General features: G+C 33.5%; 1 protein-coding gene across 3 annotated transcripts; it reads left to right on the forward strand.

The window, feature by feature from the left end:
• The first annotated feature begins 3411 nt into the window (after positions 1-3411).
• LOC129572681 (cAMP-dependent protein kinase type I regulatory subunit) lies at positions 3412-21196 on the forward strand. 3 transcript variants are annotated; one of them, XM_055452689.1, is made up of 6 exons: positions 3412-3677; positions 18327-18683; positions 18760-18979; positions 19899-20053; positions 20145-20287; positions 20370-21196. In XM_055452689.1, exons 1-6 carry the CDS (start codon positions 3663-3665, stop codon positions 20452-20454), a joined length of 975 nt encoding a protein of 324 aa, XP_055308664.1. In that variant the 5' UTR covers positions 3412-3662; the 3' UTR covers positions 20455-21196. The 3 variants fall into 3 exon arrangements, with proteins under 3 accessions (XP_055308664.1, XP_055308665.1, XP_055308666.1); XM_055452690.1 differs by lacking the exon at positions 3412-3677 and adding an exon at positions 10594-11626; XM_055452691.1 differs by lacking the exon at positions 3412-3677 and adding an exon at positions 10619-10813.
• The last annotated feature ends 2002 nt before the right edge of the window (positions 21197-23198 follow it).

Raw genomic sequence — 23198 nt, forward strand, 5'->3', positions numbered from 1 at the left:
GCGATTTCTATCTTTTCTGCCTTTGAACATCTAGTATAATCCTTTATAAACATTTTGGATACTTACACGACCAAATCGAGTCATGTTTTCACATAGTTCTACCCTCATATTCGATTGGTTCGATTCCAACTCTCAAAAAAATCGATTTTTGATCGAAAAATCCTTAAGTTTAGGCTTTTTGGAATCGGAGTTTTGACGCAAAGTTATATGTTCTCGAAAATAATAGGTGTTTGCTCAGCTAAAACCACTTAAATTTGACTTTTTGAGGTACCTCCCGAACAAAAGTTGCGTTTTTCATGGATTTTTGTATGAAATATTCATCATTCATAACATGTAAATCAACAAGAGAATCAATTTCTATTGTTTTTTTGAGCCTATAAATCCAAATACCTTATTATAAGTTTTATGGCATCTCAGCACTTCGTATGCTGCGGATATATCCGAGCATATCGACGACGCATACTTAAGGCTAACAAAAATATTTACGAAAAACCTTCAAAATATTTATTTAATATTTACGATAAAACCATGGAAATATTTACGTAAATATTTATGAAAAATGTCCGAAATATTTACAAAAGGGCTAAAAATCGGCAAAATATTTACGAATTTTTTTCAATAAGATAAAAAATTGAAAAAAAAAAAAAAAAAATTATGGACCAAAAATTTGGAGTCAAATCTGTTTGTTCTTCCGGAAAATATATGAAAACTTTCACATTAAAATCGCAAAACCCTCAAAACATTGAAGAAAAATTCTAAAAATCCTGAATTATTTAAAAATAAATATAATATTTATTTAAAACGAAATCGCCAAAAATATTTAAATAAATAATTTATATTTAAATAAATATTTTTGTTAGCCTTACGCATACTGTGTAATACAGTGGCGTGCGCTGCTGAGCGCAGCCACAGAGCAGAGCAGAGACTCGACCACACCACTGTATTATAGTATGCGTCGTCGATATGCTCGGATATATCCGCAGCATACGAAATGCTGAAATGCTCAGCCATCGGAAAACACATGTTTGATGTGGTCTAAATATGTTTATTTGTTTATTGGGAATTCGCATTGAAATGTTATAACCGAAGTAGAAGTTCAAGGAAATTTCAGATAAAATTATTGGGCCAAAACCAAACTTGTGCAAATGCGATCAGCATGAAACTTTCGAAATCTCATTTTTTCGCCGAAAAATGAAATGCGAGAAAGTTTGAAGCTATTCGGAAGGGGGCTTACGGGTACCACCCATACAAAATTGTCAAAATTATATTCCATCAGAAATGACAAAAATGAATTGTTCGAGGCGATATACACGATGCGCCAGGTCCCAATCAAAGGTTTTTCCACAGTTCTGGTTGGAATGTTCTTTTCTCATGATTCTGAAACAAATAGGCTATTTGCCCCCAAAATACGTCAACTTTTGTTGGAAGAGGCGCAGTCTATTCATTGAGCACTATTGTGATCTCTTTCTGCCTTACCGACAACTCCTATAATATGCGTCTTTTTCATCTGACTCCTACATGCTGTTGTAGTTGTCTGCGTGTGTCACTCACACATTTCACGAATGAAAAGGCGAAAAGAAAGAATTCAATTGATGTAGTAGCACATGAATTGTCAATGCGGCAGATAGAGTGATCACAATATTGTCTAATGTGCAAAACTGTCAACAAATGTATTGACGGTTATTAAATATGAGCCGAATGTTCAATTTGGCCGTTAAAAAAGTACTAATACGACAAAATCGTACAAAATCGTTTAAAAACACTTTTTCCCAACTTTTTTCAACTTTTCTGGACGTTTCTAAACGTGTCATAAGTGTTGGTGTGATTAGAAATGATATCTGTTTCTGATCGATCTGACACCTCCGGGATAAATATTTACGACCATGTCTCGACATGGTCGTAAATTCCCGAAGGATAACTCTTATCCCGAGGGATAAATTGCATTAATCCGAGGGATAAATATAATATCGGTATAAATTTTATCCCCAGGTGGTATAAATTTTATACCTTGGATATAAAATCCAAGCAAAAGAACCTGAGTAATGAAAAAAATAACGAACTAAATGTCAGAGAGCTTGAAAATCATCTCTATTTAACAGTATTGTTAGCCTGATCAAATTTTTGAGGTAAAAAATATTTATCCCTGTCAACATAAATTGATTTTATACCAAATCGGACAAAAATTTTATACCTCGGGATAATTTTTATCCCGAGGAACATAAATAGACTGTTAGTGATGTTATTCAGTGTTCAATGTACGTTTGTTGGCTTTATTGTCCAAACGTGCTTCACCCAGTAGAGTAAGTTTTCATGAGTGTGTGTACCTTCTTCTCTTCGTGCATGTTTGTGTGTATTGTTTTTTTGCCTCACTGAGGCATTCTCAGGCTGTGTGAGATAAACACCAAATATCGGACTAACCCTTGAAAAAAGAAAAACCCTTGAAAAATATTGTTTAATGGTTTCGATGTCATCCCGATCCCCGTTATACATTTATTCACATGACTTGGACAGCCCAATAATCCAAACGAGAAAAAATTGTGCAACGCGTAAAAAGTTCTGTTGTTATGTTGGATTTGTTCCGTTGTTCTTTTTAACCAACAACGAATTAGCTTACAGCGTTGTTTGCGTCGTTTACGGTACTAAAACTGCGAAGCACATTTTGTCAGTCATCGCTTATATGTGTTATTTCGTTAAAATACTTCGTCAACGACAGCAGTCGATGTATGACAGCCATTACACCACATGGAAAGAGGATAATGGGTTTCATCTTTACCACGCTTCGTACGATCCGTTGGATAAAGTGAAATGGAAAACGGTACAACATACCACGTCATGCATATGCCTACTATAGAAGTAAAAAATTGTAATGCCTATTACCTATTACTATTACTATTACTTTTGTAATATGATCACCTATTACTATTACTTTCCTATTACTTTTGTAAAAAAAATTACCTATTACTATTACATGTAATAGGAAAAGTAATAGTAATAGGTTCATCCTATTACAAAAGTAATAGTAATAGGTTCACCCTGTCACAAAAGTAATAGCTTTTGTAATAGCGATGATTTTCCTATTACATGCAATAGTAATAGTAGAAATAATAGGTTAACCCTTTACAAAAGGAATAGGAAAAGTAATAGGATAAATGTAATAGCCTATTACTGTAATAGCCTGTAATAGTAATAGGAAATAGTAATATATTACTTATTACTTTACTTCTATAATGCCTACAGCTTGGCACCAGCATTTTCTATGTATTACATAACATTGGTATGCTGTTTTGGAGGATTTGACACCCACTCACAATACTAACACATTTACATGCGACACGACAAGCGCATTGATTCATTCATCAGCTTTCGTTGGAGAAACGCTTCTTAATAGCAAACTTTATATTTTTCCATCGCACACAAGAGCGCGATAGTACGCAGTGGGCACCCAAGCTTGAGTTCGTACCACAACCACATTTAGAAAATGTTGAAGGTCAGCAAATCAGTTTGTGTTGTTATCCACAAAAGATAAGACCGATTTATTTCAACGACAAACAGTCTACGTGTAACGTATCTCTTTATAGAAAACGGCAATAACATCGAAGATTGTTTGGAATCTTTAGTGTTGAGTGTATTGTGTGATCTGTGTACGAGAAGCTTTTTTGTTGATGTCAGTATCAATGGTACGCATGGTTTTTTCTACCTTTGTCCTCGATTTTTCTTAAATGTTGTTCCAATAGTTTGACATTTTCATTCGGTAGTTATTCAATGGTAGACTAGATTATTTGTTGACACTTCAAAATCCCACAAATACACGTGTTACAGCGAAAGAAACTCTTCTCTTGAAAATTGTTGCAGTGCGCTTTCATACATACAGTTATTGCTTTTGGAAACAAAGGATTTTGCTATCGCCACAATCAATAGATAGAAATTATTTTCATTCCCATGGATAAACTCTTCTCCATCGTATGGATCATTCTATGTATTGTACAAAAATGAACGAGCTTTTGCTGTCGCCGTAACAAAAATAAGAATCCGATATCTACTCCGATATTTTCATTTGTCATTTCAAATACAAAGAAGGAAAATCAAAATTACTTTACGTTGTTGACACGAGTGCTTAGGCATAGATAAGTTCAATACTATGTATACCATTTGCTTTGAATGATAATATTTCCAGAATAACCATATCGAACTGAATGAATGGTTTCAATTGGAAAATATGCGGTTTTCCCACATGTTAAAATCATAAAATACACAAAGGCCATAATAATTATGAACTATTGTATGATATGCTCTACAGACGGCCAATACATATGTAGAGGCTAAACATGAATCCGCTGCATTGTTTACTTGTGCAGACAATTCAGTCATTTAGAGTTGATGTAAAATAAATTATTTTGCAGAAAACTTCTCCAAGGATGGAAAAAAAATCCGCCCAATCGCGAATCGTAATTGTGAGCTCGGACTGTTCTACGTAGTATCTGCTGACTACTGAAATAAAATCTCTCCTGCACTCCCTATGTAAGCAGTGTTAAATCAACCAATAAATTTATTTTGTATAGAACTTTGGTTTCCTTGATCACATACCAGATGAGTCGTCGAAAAATGTAGGTTTTTGTTCTCGCTTTTTAAATAGAAAAAAGATTATGTTCCTATTAAGAGATAATATGTGGATGTCTTCGGCAAAGTTGCAAAATTCTTTAGCTGCATACAGTTTAATCTTATCTTTTGTAAGAGAATATTGAGGTCATTTATTTTATTTTTTTACAACATCAACCTGCTCGTTCCCCAAAATTCCAGCTTCAGCACAGTGCGTGTAGTAATTCAATGAATATTGATATGAATCGATTTTTCGTGTTTTAAATTTTTAGCCCGAAAAACATTTTTTAATGGAATATTCCATGACCTAATAGCCGCACAGTGCAAGCAAAAATTCTCTAAACATTGACAAAAATCGATGAAAATCAACATGCACCATTTTTTGTATTTCCAAAATACTGTTCGCACTATTCCTATTTATCTCGCTGGGCCGATCTGATATGCTAAGAGTAGATGGAAATGTGTATATTTTTGAAATTGTGGGAGTTCATTTTATTGGATTTACTTTAAATAGATTATTGATTTCTATAAGTGGCCGCACTGCCATAGCAAATGGGACAGTTTTTATGAAACCAGCCAATGAAAGAGTTACCCTCCACTCTTTTTAGCACTACATGGAATGTAGGCTACTGTAGTTGCTTTTTTTTCTCAAGAAAATTTTAAGAGTCTTTAGGCCATTTTTTGCACCGGTAATCGATTAATTTTTATATCCATATTTTTTATTTCAAATGAAGCAATTACGCCTAATTGAAATGAAATCATGTTCATGAAAACCAATTTTGAGATAACTCAAAAAAATTACACTTTTTTCGTTGCCAATTTGAAATAATGTACAATGACCAATGACCATTCACATTGAATGTACATAAAACACAAAATTGAAGAATATAATATCCTATTATAAATTTATTTAATTATTTTTGACAATATTAAAATGATTTAGGACTTGAAATTTTTATTCACTTTGATACAATTTTCTGGAAAAACGTTGAATTAAGTATTTATTAGCGTTTCTTTTTTTTGGACAATTAATTTTTTTTTGGACAATTAATTGAACATTTTGAAAAGCATTTTCCAACACATTTTTTTCTGCTTTCCGGATTGCAATTCATCCACCGTAGTTTCCAGTTTTATTTTTTTGACTTTATTTGTAGTTGAAGATTTCATTTTTCTTTTCTTTACGGGATGAAGTGAAACAGACATTTCCAACATCACCTCGTCAACTTTGTCGTCTTCAGAAAGTATTGCGTCAGGATCAAACATAATTGATAACTTTTTAAAATAACTTTCAATAATTAAACAAAAAGTATACTACGAATAAAACTACATTCCATATAGTGCTTACGATAATAATTTGATGAGAAAACTCAAATTAATTAAACCCCTTAATTTACAAGCTTCAAGAACGCAGAGCGGAGCAAAGCGACGATCTGTGGTCTTGTTTAAGTACTGCATACCAAGAGTGCTTCGATTGAGCCGCTAAAAAATAGATGTACACACCGAAAAAGTCGGCAAATATACGTGTCAATATGAAAATAGCTCTAGCATATATCACATACTAGCTGCTTCCTGCGTGCGTCGCACGCAGTATGTATATTTTATTGTTTACAACAAAAAAGCTTTCATATGAACGCATAGAAACATTCTTGAAATGCGAAATTTAGATAGCACTAAAGAGTCCCATATGCCTGTCAATAAAATTTCGAAGTTCAAGAATGTTTCTATGAGTTCATATTCAATATTATAATTTCTTAATTCAATTTTCAAAAAAGTATATATTTTTGCGCCATGCTGCCACGTAGTATCCATTCAATGGTTATCAAGTATCCGAATTCGCCCTAAAGCATCAAGACACGATGGCCCAGTTGAATGTCCAAAACTAAAAATAACGATAGGGCGATATGATATAATAAAATGATGCAAATATTTTGTGGTGATTTCCAGTTTATTTAAAATATTTCCCATTGCATGAACTCACGCGCACGCTAATTAATATTTCGATAATAATCTTAAAGTGTTAGATATCAAATCACATCATGATCAAAGACATCGACCACATCAAACAGCATTCAAGTTTAGTTCAGTTTTTTCTTCAATGCATGATAACAGTTGGTTTAACACAACAAAGTTAAATGACATGTGTTTATTGCTAGCGCCAAATCCCATTGGTGTGGTTCCCATGAAATTAACTTGCTCATATTACCCAATACTACAAAAATGATAATCGATTCTGATTTTTTACCTCGATGTATACCATAGTCAGTTTCTCCTGTCCTGGCAGTTAGAAAATTACCCTTCCACCCAATATTCAATAAATTCGATTCGCATTATAAATGTTTGATGACGTTCTAAACGGGATTTAAATCTTTATGTTCAATATTTCTTGTCACTTGATTTGTTAGCGATTTCCAAATACATTTCAACGTATAGTCATAGTCATTAATTCCTTGCGAAGTTTCAGACAACATTAATTTGGGCACAATATTCTAGGTAATTATTCGAAAATTTATGTTGAACGTCATTTTCAAAAATGTGTTTCAACAGAAATTTCCCTCAAATCGTGTGCATAACAGAGATTTTGGTCCTCTTTTTCTCACATCATGTCATTCACATACAACAAGTTGTATGCAATCAAAGTGTATGAATAACATTTCTCATTTGATTTGGATCCCTCTGAATGAAGCATTATCTTTAATGCATACATACCCGCCGCTGTTTAACAGTATCAGCTGTGACGGTCAGCATTTCATAGCGTTCATTATCATAAACATGCATACAAAATTTGTCTTACAAATCATGAACTGCATTTTAGCTGTAATACGGACTAGCTGTTGAATAGCCTGTTGTGATATGTATGGAGTTTGCATTTGTTCCTCTAATGCAGACCAAATGTATGCATTGCTGTTCACAAGCTAACCCTGTCATAATATTAATGCGTTTTGGTTGTTTATGTTCTAAGTTATGTTGACGGCAGCTATTGGATATCTTGCAAACCAGCACATTGTTAAGGTCAGACAATATTAGCTTTACCGTAAAATGGTTTGTAAGAAAATCCCAACTTCAAAAGGAGAACAAAGGAGAACATCAATAGCACTTGAATAATGCTACAAGCTTATCTCCATAAAAATGCACAGCGTTTGCTTTGAAGTTTGAAATGACGTCAATCATGGTAGAAAACAAATAAAACGATTGAAAAAAACTGATTTATTCATTCTTAAGCACTCAAGTTGCTTAGCGTACTGTTCCTTTCGAAGAAATGTGGAAAACATAATTCCGGAATTAACATTAATAGATATTTTTACACAATTCCAAGAAAATATTGAATACTATACAATAAAACCGTTTTTATCATCTGCGGTGGTTATATGGATAAACAAACAATTTTGATTGATATCTATTCGTCTTTCTTAGTTCACTGGAAAATAAGATTTCACATCATCACTTATTCTGGATAAGTTATCCATCATGCTATTATTGTTGTTGAATTGCCTAGTGTAACAAAGTGAAACAGAATTGCCATGTTATCAGAATACACTTGTGTATTCATCGAACAAAGGAAAATTGTTTCTTTTTGTTATATGGTTTTTCTAAGTTGTACTTCAATACACGATACAATACCCGCGAACACTACTCGGCTATTTTGGTTCTAGACGATTCAATGTGTAGATGTACCACTGGATACCGTTACAGACGACTTTTTTCAAATAAATAATATGATTAGAAATCGATACAGACCCCAAAAGAACAGTACAGTAGTTCATTATTATTTTGACTGACATCACTGACTAAATCCAGCCGAATTGTACAAAATGTATACATATGTATACAGACAAAATCAATGCACATTTTCAATGAATAGTCTTCGCGCCATATAAATTAATAACGTTCAGTATTTCGAATTGGAGCTCACGCGAAGAACGAATCTAATTTTCATTGGAATAAGTTATCCACAACTGTCTTATTTTATTCTTTATTCAAAATTTTTGGGAGATTTACATTTATTTCATACTCAAATGTTATGTTCAAAAATACAGTGGTTTATTTCTATTGCAATGGTTTCTAATGAAGATTGCTTTATCTATCTTAACACTCATTTCAAAAGCCTGGATGTTTAAAAAAAACAAGGCGATTATATTGTTCTATTATAGGTATGCAAATTTCAATGTGAATTTTGATAACTTATTTTGATTATTACTCAGATAATTTATGAATTGACGAAATTGGAAAATGAATTTTTTTCGACCAAGTTTAAGTGAGTTTCGCAACAGTATGACGAATACCCATAATATTTCATACATAGGAAGTATCATGAAGAATCGAAAAAATGCAGTCCATGCTTCAGTATCCCATTTATCTCAAAGAGGATTGTGATATGAAACAATTATCGCAAACAACATTCTCAATGATAAAATCTCATCTGAAATCGAAAATGTTCATCATTGGTTAGATCCAGAGATGGTTCATCGTTTATCATAAGTGTATGGAAATGTGTATCGGTATATACTAAAGCTTATACCTTTGCGTTTAACGCGTTGAGCGCATGCGTCAGCTACTACTTTTGTGACAGCGACCGCAAAGGTATATCAATGTATATATGAGGCTGTGAGAATGAAAATGGCAATACAGGAATAAACATTCTGAAACGCATCAAGAAAAAATATTCGCAAAAATGAATCATGAGTTCTGAATATGCAAAAGTGAAACATGAATTTACATGGGCAGCATAGGAGGTTCATGGTTCACTTTTGCGTATTCAGAACTCATGATTCACTTTTGCGAATTTTTTTTTCTTGATGCGGTTCAGAATGTTTATTCCTGTATTGCCATTTTCATTCTCACAGCCTCATATACCGTTCTGTACGGAATACAGTTAATACAACGAATTGATATTCATATACTCCATCTCTGGTTAGATCCAATTGATGCAACTTTCGTCCATTCCTTTTCAGCGAATTCACGGAAAAACGGGCGAAGCAGAGCGTGTTATGAGCTGATGTCAGCAGTACTAACTAACGTCAGCTGCTGATATCAGCTACTGATGAGTATGCGTTGCGTTGTTTTAACGCATTTGCAGTACAAAATTCATATTCCTCTCTGGTTTCCAAGTCAAATTTGCATGAAGAGAATATGAAATTTGACTTGGGAACCAGAGAAGAATGAGTAATAATACTGCAAATGCGTTAAAACAAGGCAACGCATACTCGTCAGAAGCTCATATCAGCAGCTGACGTTAGTTAGTGCTGCTGACATCAGCTCATAACACGCTATGCTTCGCCCGTTTTTCCGTTTTGACACGCTCTGGCGAAGGGACGTTGTAAATAGCACTTTTCGACAACTACAAATATAAGTATGTAAACGAATAAATTGATACAAGCTGTTCACCGTTGAAGTTTCAAACGTAACGAACGTAGTTAGATCTATTTGTAGTAAAAGCGCACCCCCTGCACACATATTGCCCATGTATTGTCAATCTTCACTCTTGAATTGAGTCGATTTCGGTTGAGCAAAAAGTATCTTTGGGATTTCGTTAAGGGAACAACATGCGTTGAAAAAAATTGGCTGAAAATATGATAGAAGCTAAACAAAACAGAGGAATCTTCTGATTCTATTGAATATTTGGAGCGCCTCGATTCTGTTAAATATTCATATTTGTGAGAAGAAAACATAGCACATAACCTACAGTTATCGTGCCGCATGTCGTCGTCAATCCCTGCGAATAGTCACATTATCAAATCGCAAGGTATACACGCACTCAAACGCTTACATTAAGAGCATTCATTTGTAACGAATCACACAAAGACTCACTCGCACGCATGGCATAAAATATATGGATTTGGGCAGGAATGCGACTCGTTCCATATATATTTATATAGTATATATATACATTCATACAAATGAGAGCGGTCGATAGTAAGTTGGAGAGACTTACGTTAGCTACTACATCGCTCATACATCTACTGTTTACCACCAAAAAAAAGCTTTTTTCAACGGCACACTGCTTCAGTCTTTTCTAACGTTTAGTTATAACGACAGCCCATTAAGTTGTGTTACGGCTTTGTTTCAACACAAGCGCATTTAAACGCAAAACAGTACCTTACATCTTAAGTACAGATTTCAGTGCTCCGTTTTATATGAAATATTTGAATTTGGATACAAGTCAGCCAGCTTCCCCCTATTTGCAACATCGTGTCGACATTTCAAATTCAACGGCCAAAAAGTAGAAGTGCTAAGAAATATTGTTTTACCCTATAGACTCCACGCCACATAGAAAGAGATACTGAGAATATATTGTTTTTTCTTCTTAGTTGTGTGAAAGAAAATATAGTTTGAAGCTTCAAAATATTCATTATTTATCTAGTCTCATGTGTGTATTTATTTTGGTAACAAAAATTCACTAAGATCGCTTAATATTCATACGTGCGCACATCATCATCATCATAAAAGCGAATATCGAATATAAAAACGAGCCAAAACAAAGAAAAAGATACGCGAAAACGTTTCGAAAAAAATACAAATTATCAAGCAAATACGCAAGATACATATTTTATCTAGCTCTCGCATCAAGCACGCGAATGAAAAAGTGTATATTTTTCTTGTCTCACAGTCCGGCTGTGTCAAGCGCTCGAAACACAACCGCTACTACCAACCAGCATCGATTACATAAATTTTTATTTACTCTTCTCGATATTCATACTTTTGGGGACATCAACGCTACGCTCAAAATTAATTGCCGATTTTTGTTTTTGGCACTTCCCAAAGCTATTCACACAAACTATTTCTGAACAGTTATACTTTATTCAGCATACTATTGAATGTGTTGACAATAGCAGCTAATAGCAATTGTGGCATCCGCCTAAAAAGTGTTCAGTTTTTCTCGATTGCTCACGAAGAGAACAAGACGAAATAGTATATAATTGTACGATATAGTACATATTTGTGGAAGATCTATCCTGTCGGCAAAGAGGACTTCGTATACGCTCCTAGTTGTGAGTGATCGTATAATTGCGTAATTGAATCCAACATGAGTAAGGTAGGATAAATTTGCATATATTAGTTCCTTCAAACGGGGAACATTATTATTGTCAAATGTATTTTGATGAATAATTCGGATGTGTTCGTTAGTTAATCTTTAATTGTGGTCGATGTTCTTAAATTACCAGTGCTGCTAAATTTCCATCTCAATTGAAACACATTGAAAAAAATTGCTATCATAATCCCATGAAATCGGTTTTCCGGTTGCTACTACTTATATAATTTATTTATAAATTATTCGATTCTGGTGACAGCGGCGCATTTATTTTTGGAAATGTCTGTAAACCGGAGCTCTGAAGTCTCAAATGATAATTTTAAAATTAGAAAATATCTGTAGCACCCATTTTTTAAAACTCAGTGCCATTTCGAACCATGTCATAAGAAATCGACATATAACACAACCAAATACTTCGCATAATCTCGAATGTGTGATCGTGTATTTAGATGTAACCGGACAACAATAACATTCGTTTTCGATTACTCAGTGCAAATAAGAAATTGAATTGTTTACAGTAGTCAGTAGTCAGTTGTTAGTAAGCAACTGAAATGTTAAATAAAGGAACTATATTCGTTGCAAAATTTCGAGCAACTGTCTCACTTTTTGAAAATGATTGGAAACTATTTTGTCATAGTATTTTAGCTTTCAAACGCATCTATTCCCTCTTCTCAAGCTTCTACAGCTGGAGTTTACAGATGAATTTCACTTTCTTGTGGTCGTAGCAGAATCTGCTAAGCAGATCCAAATTCATTCAGTCTGTTCAAAATTTACAGTTGTATTTGTTGAGATAATCTACAATTCCTGTAAAACTCAGGGGGATTGAAAATTTTGGCACATAGACACTAGCGCTGCAGTTTGCTTGTCAGTTGGTCAGCTGCACAACTAACAATCATGCTGGTGGAGCGGCCACACAAAAACTGGATCGGTCATATATTTCTGATTCATTTTTTTCACTTTTTCTAAATAAATATGATTATAACATAATAAATATTTTGATTCAAGTGTCACTATTATTTTCATCACCTTTGTTTGGCACGATAGGAATATAATAAAAACATAGTTTCATAACACATAACATGCGTTTTCTTGGAGCGGCCATCGAAATTGATAACAATAGTAGCCAACATTGATTACATCAATAACCAATAATACAGTGTAATAATTTCAACACCCAATTACATTTTTATTTGATGTTCTTTCAAAGATGAAGTGAAAAAAGCCAAATAATACTTTCGTATTAAAAACATCAAAGAGATAAATCAAATATTGATTCCTTAGAAACAATTACCTGTGGCTGATCCAGTTGGAACGGCCGATCCAGTTGGAACGGCCGATCCAGTTGGAACGGCCGATTCAGTTGGAACGGCCGATCCAGTTGGAGCGGCAACACTCTGAATTCACCATGGAGCGGCTAGTATTATATATCAAAAGAAAAAATTCAACTAATGAAAATGTATAAAAAGGAATATTCTTACTTTCATTGATTAAATTAATTTCAGACAATTCAAATTCGTTTATTGTAGTTTTTCTTTTGAAAAATAATATTAGCCGCTCCATGGTGAATTGTAGAGTTGCCGCTCCAACTGGATCGGTCACTCCAATTAATTCCATTAATTAATAAAAATCAAAGAGATATATCAAACATTGATTCCTCAGCAATAATTAATAGCGGCCGATCCAGTTGGAGCGGCATCTCTACACATTCACCATGGAGCGGCAACACTCCGAATTCACCATGGAGCGGCTAATATTGTTTTTCAAAAGAAAAACTATAATAAATTAATTTAATCAATGAAAGTAAGAATATTCCTTTTTATACATTTTTATTAGTTGAATTTTTTCTTTTGATATATAATACTAGCCGCTCCATGGTGAATTCAGAGTGTTGCCGCTCCAACTGGATCGGCCACTCCAACTGGATCGGCCACAGGTAATTGTTACTGAGGAATCAATATTTGATTTATCTCTTTGATGTTTTTAATACGAAAGTATTATTTGGCTTTTTTCACTTCATCTTTGAAAGAACATCAAATAAAAATGTAATTGGGTGTTGAAATTATTACACTGTATTATTGGTTATTAATGTAATCAATGTTGGCTACTATTGTAATCAATTTCGATGGCCGCTCCAAGAACGCGCATGTTATGTGTTATGAAACTATGTTTTTATGATTTTATAATCGTACCAAACAAAGATAATGAAAATAAGATACACTTAAAAAATATTTAATTTGTTATAATAATATTATTTTAGAAAAAAATGAATGAGAAATGTATGACCGCTCCAGTCGCTCCAAGCAAATATAAAAATGGCGTCTTCATATGACATGACATTTCTATCTTTGTGCAGCTCAACTGTCAATCTTCAATCCCCCTGGTATAGAGGTGTCAACGGACACGGACAAAAATTCGGACAATAGTGTCCGTCCGTCCGAAAACCGAAAAAAAAATTCGGACGTCCGGTCCGAATGTCCGAAAACCAAAAAAAATTTTCGGACGTCCGGTCCGAATGTCCGAATTTTTTTTTTCGGACGGACGGACGGACAAGGGGTTTTGTCCGAACTTTTCAAATTTTTTCGGACGTCCGAAAAAAATTCAAAAGAAAATATATTAGTTTGTATATTAGTTGGTTTACACTTTTTGGTAAACGTTTTTACGTTGGTTGTTGCACTTTGAAACTAAAATATTCTGAGGGAATTTGTTTGTCGCAACGGATCAATTGTGGGATTAGAAAGAAATCATTGGAGCCGAGAAAATTTTCTTTTGAATTTTTTTTTGGCTCGAATATTTTTTTGGCTTTGAATTTTTTTCGGACGTCCGTAAAATTTTCGGACGTGCGAAGTTTTTTCGGACGTCCGGAAATTCTACGGACGTCCGAAAGAACTTCGGACGTCCGAAAAAATTTGAAAAGTTCGGACAAACCCCTTGTCCGTCCGTCCGTCCGAAAAAAAATTCGGACATTCGGACCGGACGTCCGAAAAAAATTTTTGGTTTTCGGACAGTCGGACGTCCGAATTTGTTCAAAAAATGTTCGGACGGACGGACGGACGGACAAAATTTTGTCCGTTGACACCTCTACCCTGGTAAAACTCATCTTACTGAATCAATTGTGTCGTTTAGAATAGAAATGGGATTAGCCGAAACCGCTCGTTAACATGTGAATCATTTTTGTGTTCCTGGTAAGAGATAGAATATCGATGTCTTCTGCAATGTTTTAGAACATTTCAAGATTTTCATCTTTGCTTGATGCACTTGCCTCGTATCTCGTACCAGAAACACAAAAATGATTCACATAAAAATACGCGGTTTCGGCTTATCCCATTTTTATTCTGAACGACACGATTAATAATGTGATCATATTGATTTCAAACATTGATTGATGCATTAAAGAATGATGTACCAATCAAACAGATTGATGTACGCATTTCGACTCAATATAAAAAAAAAACCAAAAATTACAGATTCAAAGAATAGTTCCCAAGAGTAAATACGCTTCTTAAACGGCTCGGATCGGCTCATAAAAATTTTTTGCAAAAAAAATCATTTTTATAAAAACTAAATTTTTTCGGACCATCATCAATTAGACAATTTCAAAGATATCAGCAAAGCGAGTATAAGCTTTCTTCACTAGTTTTTCGTGTATTTTCATAATCCCAAGTCATTTCACACATATCGTTACATGGCGAAATTCTTTCCGTGCATATTGAAATGTCGACCAATTTTTTAAGTTGACCCACCCGAAAAAAAATCAGAAAAATGAGACAACTATTCAGCGTAAACACTCAATATACGAGATTCACTGAATTTTAAAGAATTTCCAATCGTTTTTGGACTTGAAAAACACGAAAAAATCGATGAAATATGAAAAAATAGAGAATATGTATTTTTTTTACAATTTCTATATTTTTCTACATTTTTTCATTGTTTTTCGTAGTTGTACAGACCAAAAACGATTGAAAATCCAACGAAATTCAATGAATTTCATATATTGAGTGTTTATACTGCATGTTTTTCTAGAAAAAATAGGGTGGGTCAACTTACAAAGAAAAAATTTTGTTGCCAAAAATCAGACCTCTTAGAAAATTGACCGAAATATTTTGTTTTTACAACCATAGCTAATGAATTTCCTAATCAAATTGTAGCTTTTTCGGCTCTCTTTCCAATGGTATATCAAGTGTGCATTTATCTTTATTCCATAAAAAGTTATGACGAAAATGATTAGTGCGGGTCAACCTACACATAATTCCCCTAAATATGAAACTGAAAATTAATTTTTGCTGAATCGGAATATCTGCAATCAAATTTGAATTGAATACGAATTTGTATTTTTTCGGATTCTTATTGAAGTGTTAAATACAATGCGTTTTATAGCATCGCATCACGTCAAATTGGTGCGAATGAATGCTGTAAGAGGTGTCAAAAGGACATATCATATTATATGATGCGCATAATACAATAAATTTATCTGAGAAGATCTCAAAGGTCAATTGGGAAACCAAAGATGTCTTCTATTTGCTTTTCTTTAAATTTAGTCTCTAGAAATTATTGCCGCATATTGACAAATTCACATAATGTATGCGCTCAATCAACTACGTCAATGTAGGCATTTATTTTCTAGTTTATTTTTAAGTAGCGCTTTCAATCTCCTCTGACAATATTGCTTCTCAATAAAAATGAAAAGCTTTTTACACCCAAGTTCTGTGACATAATTCAGCAAAATGTTGTCTAAGCATTTCACTTTGAATCCTTTTCGTTTAATATTCCAACAAAACGGTATGCACAAAGAGCACAACAAAAGCTAGTAGTATCAAGTCTTTCCTTATTTATCACAACGTTAACTTTGCTATCATTCGCACAACGAAATGGGAAATTTCAATGGGAGGATTTTTATTATATACAAGTAAAAAAACAGCAAAATTTGTATGTAAAAACATATTTGATGATGTGAGATTTCTTTTGTTCCAAAAGATTGCAGAATGTATAGCTATATATTCATTTGATGTAATTTACATGCTTTCACATTTTAAATACAACTAAATAAATTTATTGAGCAAACAAGAACATTTTTGGTTTGAATATTAGAAACTCCACAGTAAGTCATAACCAATAATATTTGTGAGTCTGTGAATCTGAGAGAAAAAAACAATCTTCTTTCCATTGATAAGCACATTCTTGAGATTCTTAAGCGAGTTCATTATTGATGATGATAGGTAGGGTACCACAGCCTTTTGAAATGATCGAATCAAGGGTTATGTGTATTGTAAGAATGAACAAGCAATATGACCTTGAATAATCCAATAGCAATCCAGCTTCCTTCATCCGAATTTGAAATGGTTCCACGAATAGATTTTTCAATCTGTACTAAATGTTGCACAATATATCTAAACTTCTTATTCAATTTGAGTTCATTGTTCCACCATTGCCTATTTTTGTCAAAAATTTGTTTAAAATTGTTTTGATTTTGGCTTGCCGTATGGTTGAGTGAAGTTCATTATTTACTTTCAAAAAGGTGTGTGCAAATATATGAATTGACGCTTTCTCCGACAGCCAAATTTTAAATGAGCCACGTTTGCACTTTGAATGAGAATCACTTTTCTATTGTCAGCTGAAAAGATATTTGCTGATAATGAACAACAATGCTTTAAGATATTTATATAGTCATGCAAGAGATACGAATTCGAATTAAATATTTAAAATATATATTATACGAATATAAAAGAACGAGGCGTAAACTCTTGCAGATTTTTATACCATTGTGCTTTCAAGCAGTAGTGGAGAAGTTACTTACTCAAATATACACTGTACTTCAGTACAATTGATTGGTAAATAATCATGGCGGCTCCATATTATTGCAAAAAGCACAAATGGTATAAAGCCTTCACACGTTCTTTTATTTCATTTCTTTTTTTTTATCGAACTTCAAACTAATTGTTCAATCCAAGCAAAAGTATATAAAAATCGGCCAATCAATTGTTCACTTTACTGATTAGATCAATTGATTTGAATAATACCATTTTATTTCTCAACAAATTGACGGAATAAAATTAATTTTCTATGTTGAAATATCTTGTTGCACTAAGTAAAATATGAGGTCATCTTAAGGCTTCTTTATATCAGAATTATGACCACGGGATTCAGTCAATTTTCAAATGACATTTCCTAACCATACATTTTTTAATAGTCATAGAATTTGATCCTATTTTTTTCCAAAATTGATTTTCTCCCACGTAAAAAAATCAAACATAACAACTCTACATATAATACAATCGATATAACAGTCATTCAATATTAAAATCAACACAGTGAACCGCAGTGGTAATATATTCGGTCTATCCAATCAATTTAATTACAAATTCATTCAAAATTGAAGAACTGCTCGCAATTAGTTTCTTTTGATGTGTATGTAATTTGATAATGACACAATTACAAATTGATAATTCAAAAACAGTAATTCCTTCATTAATAATGACATGATGTGTGTGTCAGCCGCGAAACTTTTTTCATTAAATAGGTGACACCTTTTATTTCTCAATGAATCTGCTACACGAATACTAAAAACTTATATTACTTATAACACAGCATGAGATTAAATGAGACGCTATAATAACAACAGATTTAATATCTAGCAATAACTTATACAATAAAGAAAATTTCACCGATAAATTAATTCAAGTTCAATTCCTTATCGCATTCAAAATAGGAACAAACAAAATTGGACACATCCAAGCAAGCAACTAGCCCAGAAGATTGTGATGACTTGCCGATGCCACAATCACACGTACCGCCAGTTCGAAGACGTGGTGGTATATCAGCCGAACCTGTCACAGAAGAAGATGCCACCAGTTACGTGAAAAAGGTTGTTCCAAAAGACTACAAAACGATGGCTGCACTGTCAAAGGCGATTGCCAAAAATGTGTTGTTCTCGCATTTGGACGAAAACGAACGATCCGACATATTCGATGCCATGTTTCCAGTTAACTGTTTGCAGGGAGAAGCCATTATTCAGCAGGGTGATGAAGGTGACAATTTTTACGTAATCGATCACGGTGAAGTGGAGGTAAACATTACATTTTAATGTGTGTGCATTGAAATATGGATCTAACAAAATTACGTTTTCATTTTTTGACGGACAGGTTTTTGTGAATAACGATTTGGTCACAACTATTCAAGAGGGTGGGAGCTTCGGTGAATTAGCTTTAATTTATGGAACACCCCGTGCAGCTACCGTTCGAGCAAAAACCGATGTCAAACTATGGGGCATAGATCGGGATTCATATCGTAGAATTTTAATGGGTTCAACAATTCGTAAGCGGAAAATGTACGAAGAATTTTTATCGCGAGTTTCGATATTAGGTGGGTATCAAAAAAAAATTGAAACCAATTCAAGGGCGTACCTTGGGGGAGCAAGCCAGACCTTGCCCGTAGTTTGTGGGATCCAAATTCTGTTATTCCCAACATGTTAGCGCAAGTTTAAAGAAACAGAACATAGAATGAGCACATTTTTTATTTTGGAAGTTCAAAATTTGAACTTATAGTCATACGATTTTTCAGATCACTTTCTAAATTCTTTTTTGATGAAAAATATGTTTGAATGTTCTGAGCTAGAGAAGTGATTTATTATGCTCATTCAATTTGTGTTGAATCCAAAAAGTGTGAGAAGTGAGACACACATTTTTATATACCCAAATGTTTCAGTTTGTGTCTCGCCCCTAGTATTCAAGTTTTATTGCATTGCGGTTGTGACTTGCTTTTCCGAACAAATTTTTTTTACATTTATTAAATTAAAGTTTGATTGTTCGGCTCCGATTCTATTTTTATGCTACAAGCGTAGAAATACGTGCAACGGCAAAAGAAAAGAGAAAATCGTTTTCCAATTACTAAAATATGAAGAATCATTTTTGAGTAGATAAATAAATTTTACAAAGAAATTTTGTTCTATCTAGAAGGAATCCTGGGTACGCGCTTGAACAAATTGCATCATAGATTCTGACAACAAAAATTTCAGATAGGGTCAGACCAAAAATTCATGATGAGGACAAAAAAATTATCAATTCTATCTAGTGTTTTGTTTTTGGAACAAAAGTGAAGACCTAAAGAAAGGTCTCCACTTTTGAAAAATAAGTCGAAAAATGTCAAACAATTTCGTAAGGGGGTCAAAAAACGCCAGCAGGGGTCAAGATCAACGAGATCAGACTATGTCAGAATCTATGAATGGCATTCAAACTTTATACGTATTTTTTTACCATTTTTTTTTCTTCTTCCGTGTTGCTAGAGAGTCTTGATAAATGGGAGCGATTGACGGTTGCTGATGCACTGGAACCCGTTAGTTTCGAAGATGGTGAGACAATTGTTAAGCAAGGAGAAGCAGGTGACGATTTCTACATTATTGTTGAAGGCTGTGCAGTTGTGTTACAACAGAAGAATGAGGTAAATATACGTTTATCATACCTTTTCTTGGTTTCACACCCATTGTATTCATCTAACACCAAATAATGAATGATTAATTTATCGATTTTAGAATGAGGAGCCTACTCAGTGTGAAGTAGGCAGATTAGGTCCAAGCGATTACTTTGGCGAAATTGCTTTACTTTTGGATCGTCCACGTGCTGCTACTGTTGTCGCTAGAGGACCCTTGAAGTGTGTGAAGTTAGACCGGAACCGGTAAATATTTGAACTTAAAATGTGAAACCCTATCAAACAAAGTCCCATGTTATAATATTTTCTTTTGTATTTATTCCAACAGATTTGAACGTGTCCTAGGTCCATGTGCTGACATTCTAAAACGAAATATAACGCAATATAATAGCTTCGTTTCTTTATCAGTCTAAATGCTGTCGTTGCATTGTAAACATTGCTGATTGCAAGAACGAGATTTGCTTCATTTTTACATCCAGTTTATATAACAAACAACAGCCCAAACATAATATGTTCAACTATCACATTTAATGAAATTTATAATGAATAGGAGAAAAATAAATTGAGTTTAATGAATAAAAAAACAATCAGTCATGTCCACAATAACATAAAGCGCTCCAACGCAAATCTTATGGTAATGACATTAAATGACCAAACACACAACGCTCATAATAAACAATCTGATAAGTGCTAAGTGTGCTTCGCCACAATAAATGCCAACTTTGACAAACACATTTCAATCATTGTCCACCCATCATGAATATCTGTTGTATATTTTAATATCAGTTCGCTTCTTTTTTTTTCTGTAATCTAAAGAGTTCATGTGAGTAAAATTAAATCGCAAAAAAATAAAATCTTGAAAAAAAACAAAGAAAAAATTTGAAAATGGGAGAAAAATAACTAATAATGTATAAAAACTTTATTGTATAATGCATGTGTTGTCATCCAAATATTATGAATGTATTTCCAGGGCCAAGTATGATTGAATTTTTTTCCTAACTGGATCCGATTTATTATGACATCTATTTTGAAACGAAGAATTCGTTTCATTAGGAAATGATTTGCAATACCAATAATAATATTTGGTTGTAGATGTTCATTTGTAATTTATTTAAAGAAATAATAAAAATGCAGTTTTATTTTCGATAAACAAAATATTTATATTATATCGAGAAATCTTTGTTGTTCAGTGTACACTTTCAGAATTTAATCACTTAAATGAACCTTTTACCAAAAAATAGTTTCAAAACGTTGGTAACGCACCGCATGTTTCAAAGCGTTAATTCATTTTAAAAAATGTTTCGATTAAACTTCTGCTAAATAAAATAAAGCAGAATAATATTCACTTTATATTGAAAGATATTTTTCGATTTGTGGCTAAGTTCCAAGAATTAAATCGGAAGGAATAGTGGTTCTGAGCAGAAAATACCATAAACAAGGAAAAAAAATTGTTGAAAGAATTTCTGATATTCACTCATATTCTTTTCGAAGGTTGAAAAAACACAGATTTTCTCCATACACAATTTGTTATCGTGGATATGATATGGCGAAGGACGGTAATTCGACAAGTGAGGCTCCGTAAATTTTGCATTTCAAGCCCAAACTGTCACGAATACATACAGTAGGTATCCTATTTTTTCAGGACACTGTTTGACCCCCGGCATGTTATGTATCGTTGGAAAGTTCTTGGTCCAAACAGTCGAAAACATCATATGCCCCATGTCAGAAAGGTAATCTACTCAAAAAATTTCAAATTTGTTCGCGCTCAAATTCACTCCGTCATATTCATTCTTGTTTTGATGTCGAAACAGTGAAAAAAATAATAAAAAAATAAAAAAAATAAATTTGAAATAAAATGAAATACAATTTAAATTAATTTTTAAATAATGTCATAATATTTCGTCACCATTATGGATTATTGCGAAATCATACGACATGTAAAATATGTGCGGATTTAATTTAAATTGTATTTTATTTTATTTCAAATTTATTTTTTTTTTTATTTTTTTTTTATTTTTTTTTTACCGTTGAAATCCGTGATTTCGGTCCGTCGGTCCGCGATTCCGGTCCGTCGGTCCGTGAATCCGGCCCGTCGGTCCGTCGGTCCGTGGAAACTTAATGTCGGTCCGCGGACCAACGGACCACGGACCGGTCCGTTTGGGAACTTATGTCCGCTACCCTGTAGCGGCGCTCTACAATTGTTCGCCCTTTCGTTATCATCGTGCGATTTTCCAGGTATTTCCATAATTTTAGTCTGTGCCCCCAGCTTTCAACAGTTCATTTGAAACCGTCTCTGAATATTAAAAATTTACTTTAGCACTACACAAATGTGTGTATGCTCGCTGTGGTCGATAATTTGATTAGATTGAGCAGCAATAACACATTTTTTATTATTCTGCGGAAAATGGTCATAGTGATTTGAATTCTTAAAAAAGAAGTAACGGGCATACCCCAAATATCAAACTGATTTTTGTTTGTAACTTTGCTAGAAATGGTTCTTGACTAATCTGTCAAACATATACCAATACATTGCGCCTGTAAGGCACATAGATGTCGCTGGCAGTCAGGTTTCTCTCAATATAAAAGATATGGTAACGGGGCTCCTGACTCTAAATCGTGTTGAAATTTTACACAGTTTATTACAATTATCCAAAGTTTTTCTTAATTTCATATTTTTTTCAGCCACTATATGACAAATGTAGCGTCAAATTCAGTATCGTCCCAATTATTCGCAATTGTCTGCAGTTTTTTGTGATTCTCAATCCATTCATCTATCACAAGGGATCTGTCATAAGGTGTACATCACAAAAATGTTCTTGATTTTCAATTATAATCATAATTTATGAAAATAAATTAGATAGTCGCTACAAGAATCAAAACTGAATACAGAAAAGTTTTAATTTGTTAATTGAATTAAAACCTAGGGGGATTTAACTACGTGAAAACTTGTAAAAAAATGATATAAACGCGCACGAAATTGTTACATTCAACAGAGAACTTGCATGATTCCACTCAGTTGACAAGTTCCGTATTAAAACAACATGCGCGAACTTGTGCGAGTTCGTGTGCAAACATGAAGCTAGACGACGCGCACACATCAGTCGTTCCATTTATTATATCTATCTGGATTAACTTTTTCTTCCAACACTTTCTCCAG

This window comes from Sitodiplosis mosellana, unplaced genomic scaffold (assembly GCF_009176505.1).
Source record: "Sitodiplosis mosellana isolate CC-2019 unplaced genomic scaffold, AAFC_SMos_1.0 Smas_scaffold_5390, whole genome shotgun sequence".
Lineage (NCBI taxonomy): Eukaryota > Metazoa > Arthropoda > Insecta > Diptera > Cecidomyiidae > Sitodiplosis > Sitodiplosis mosellana.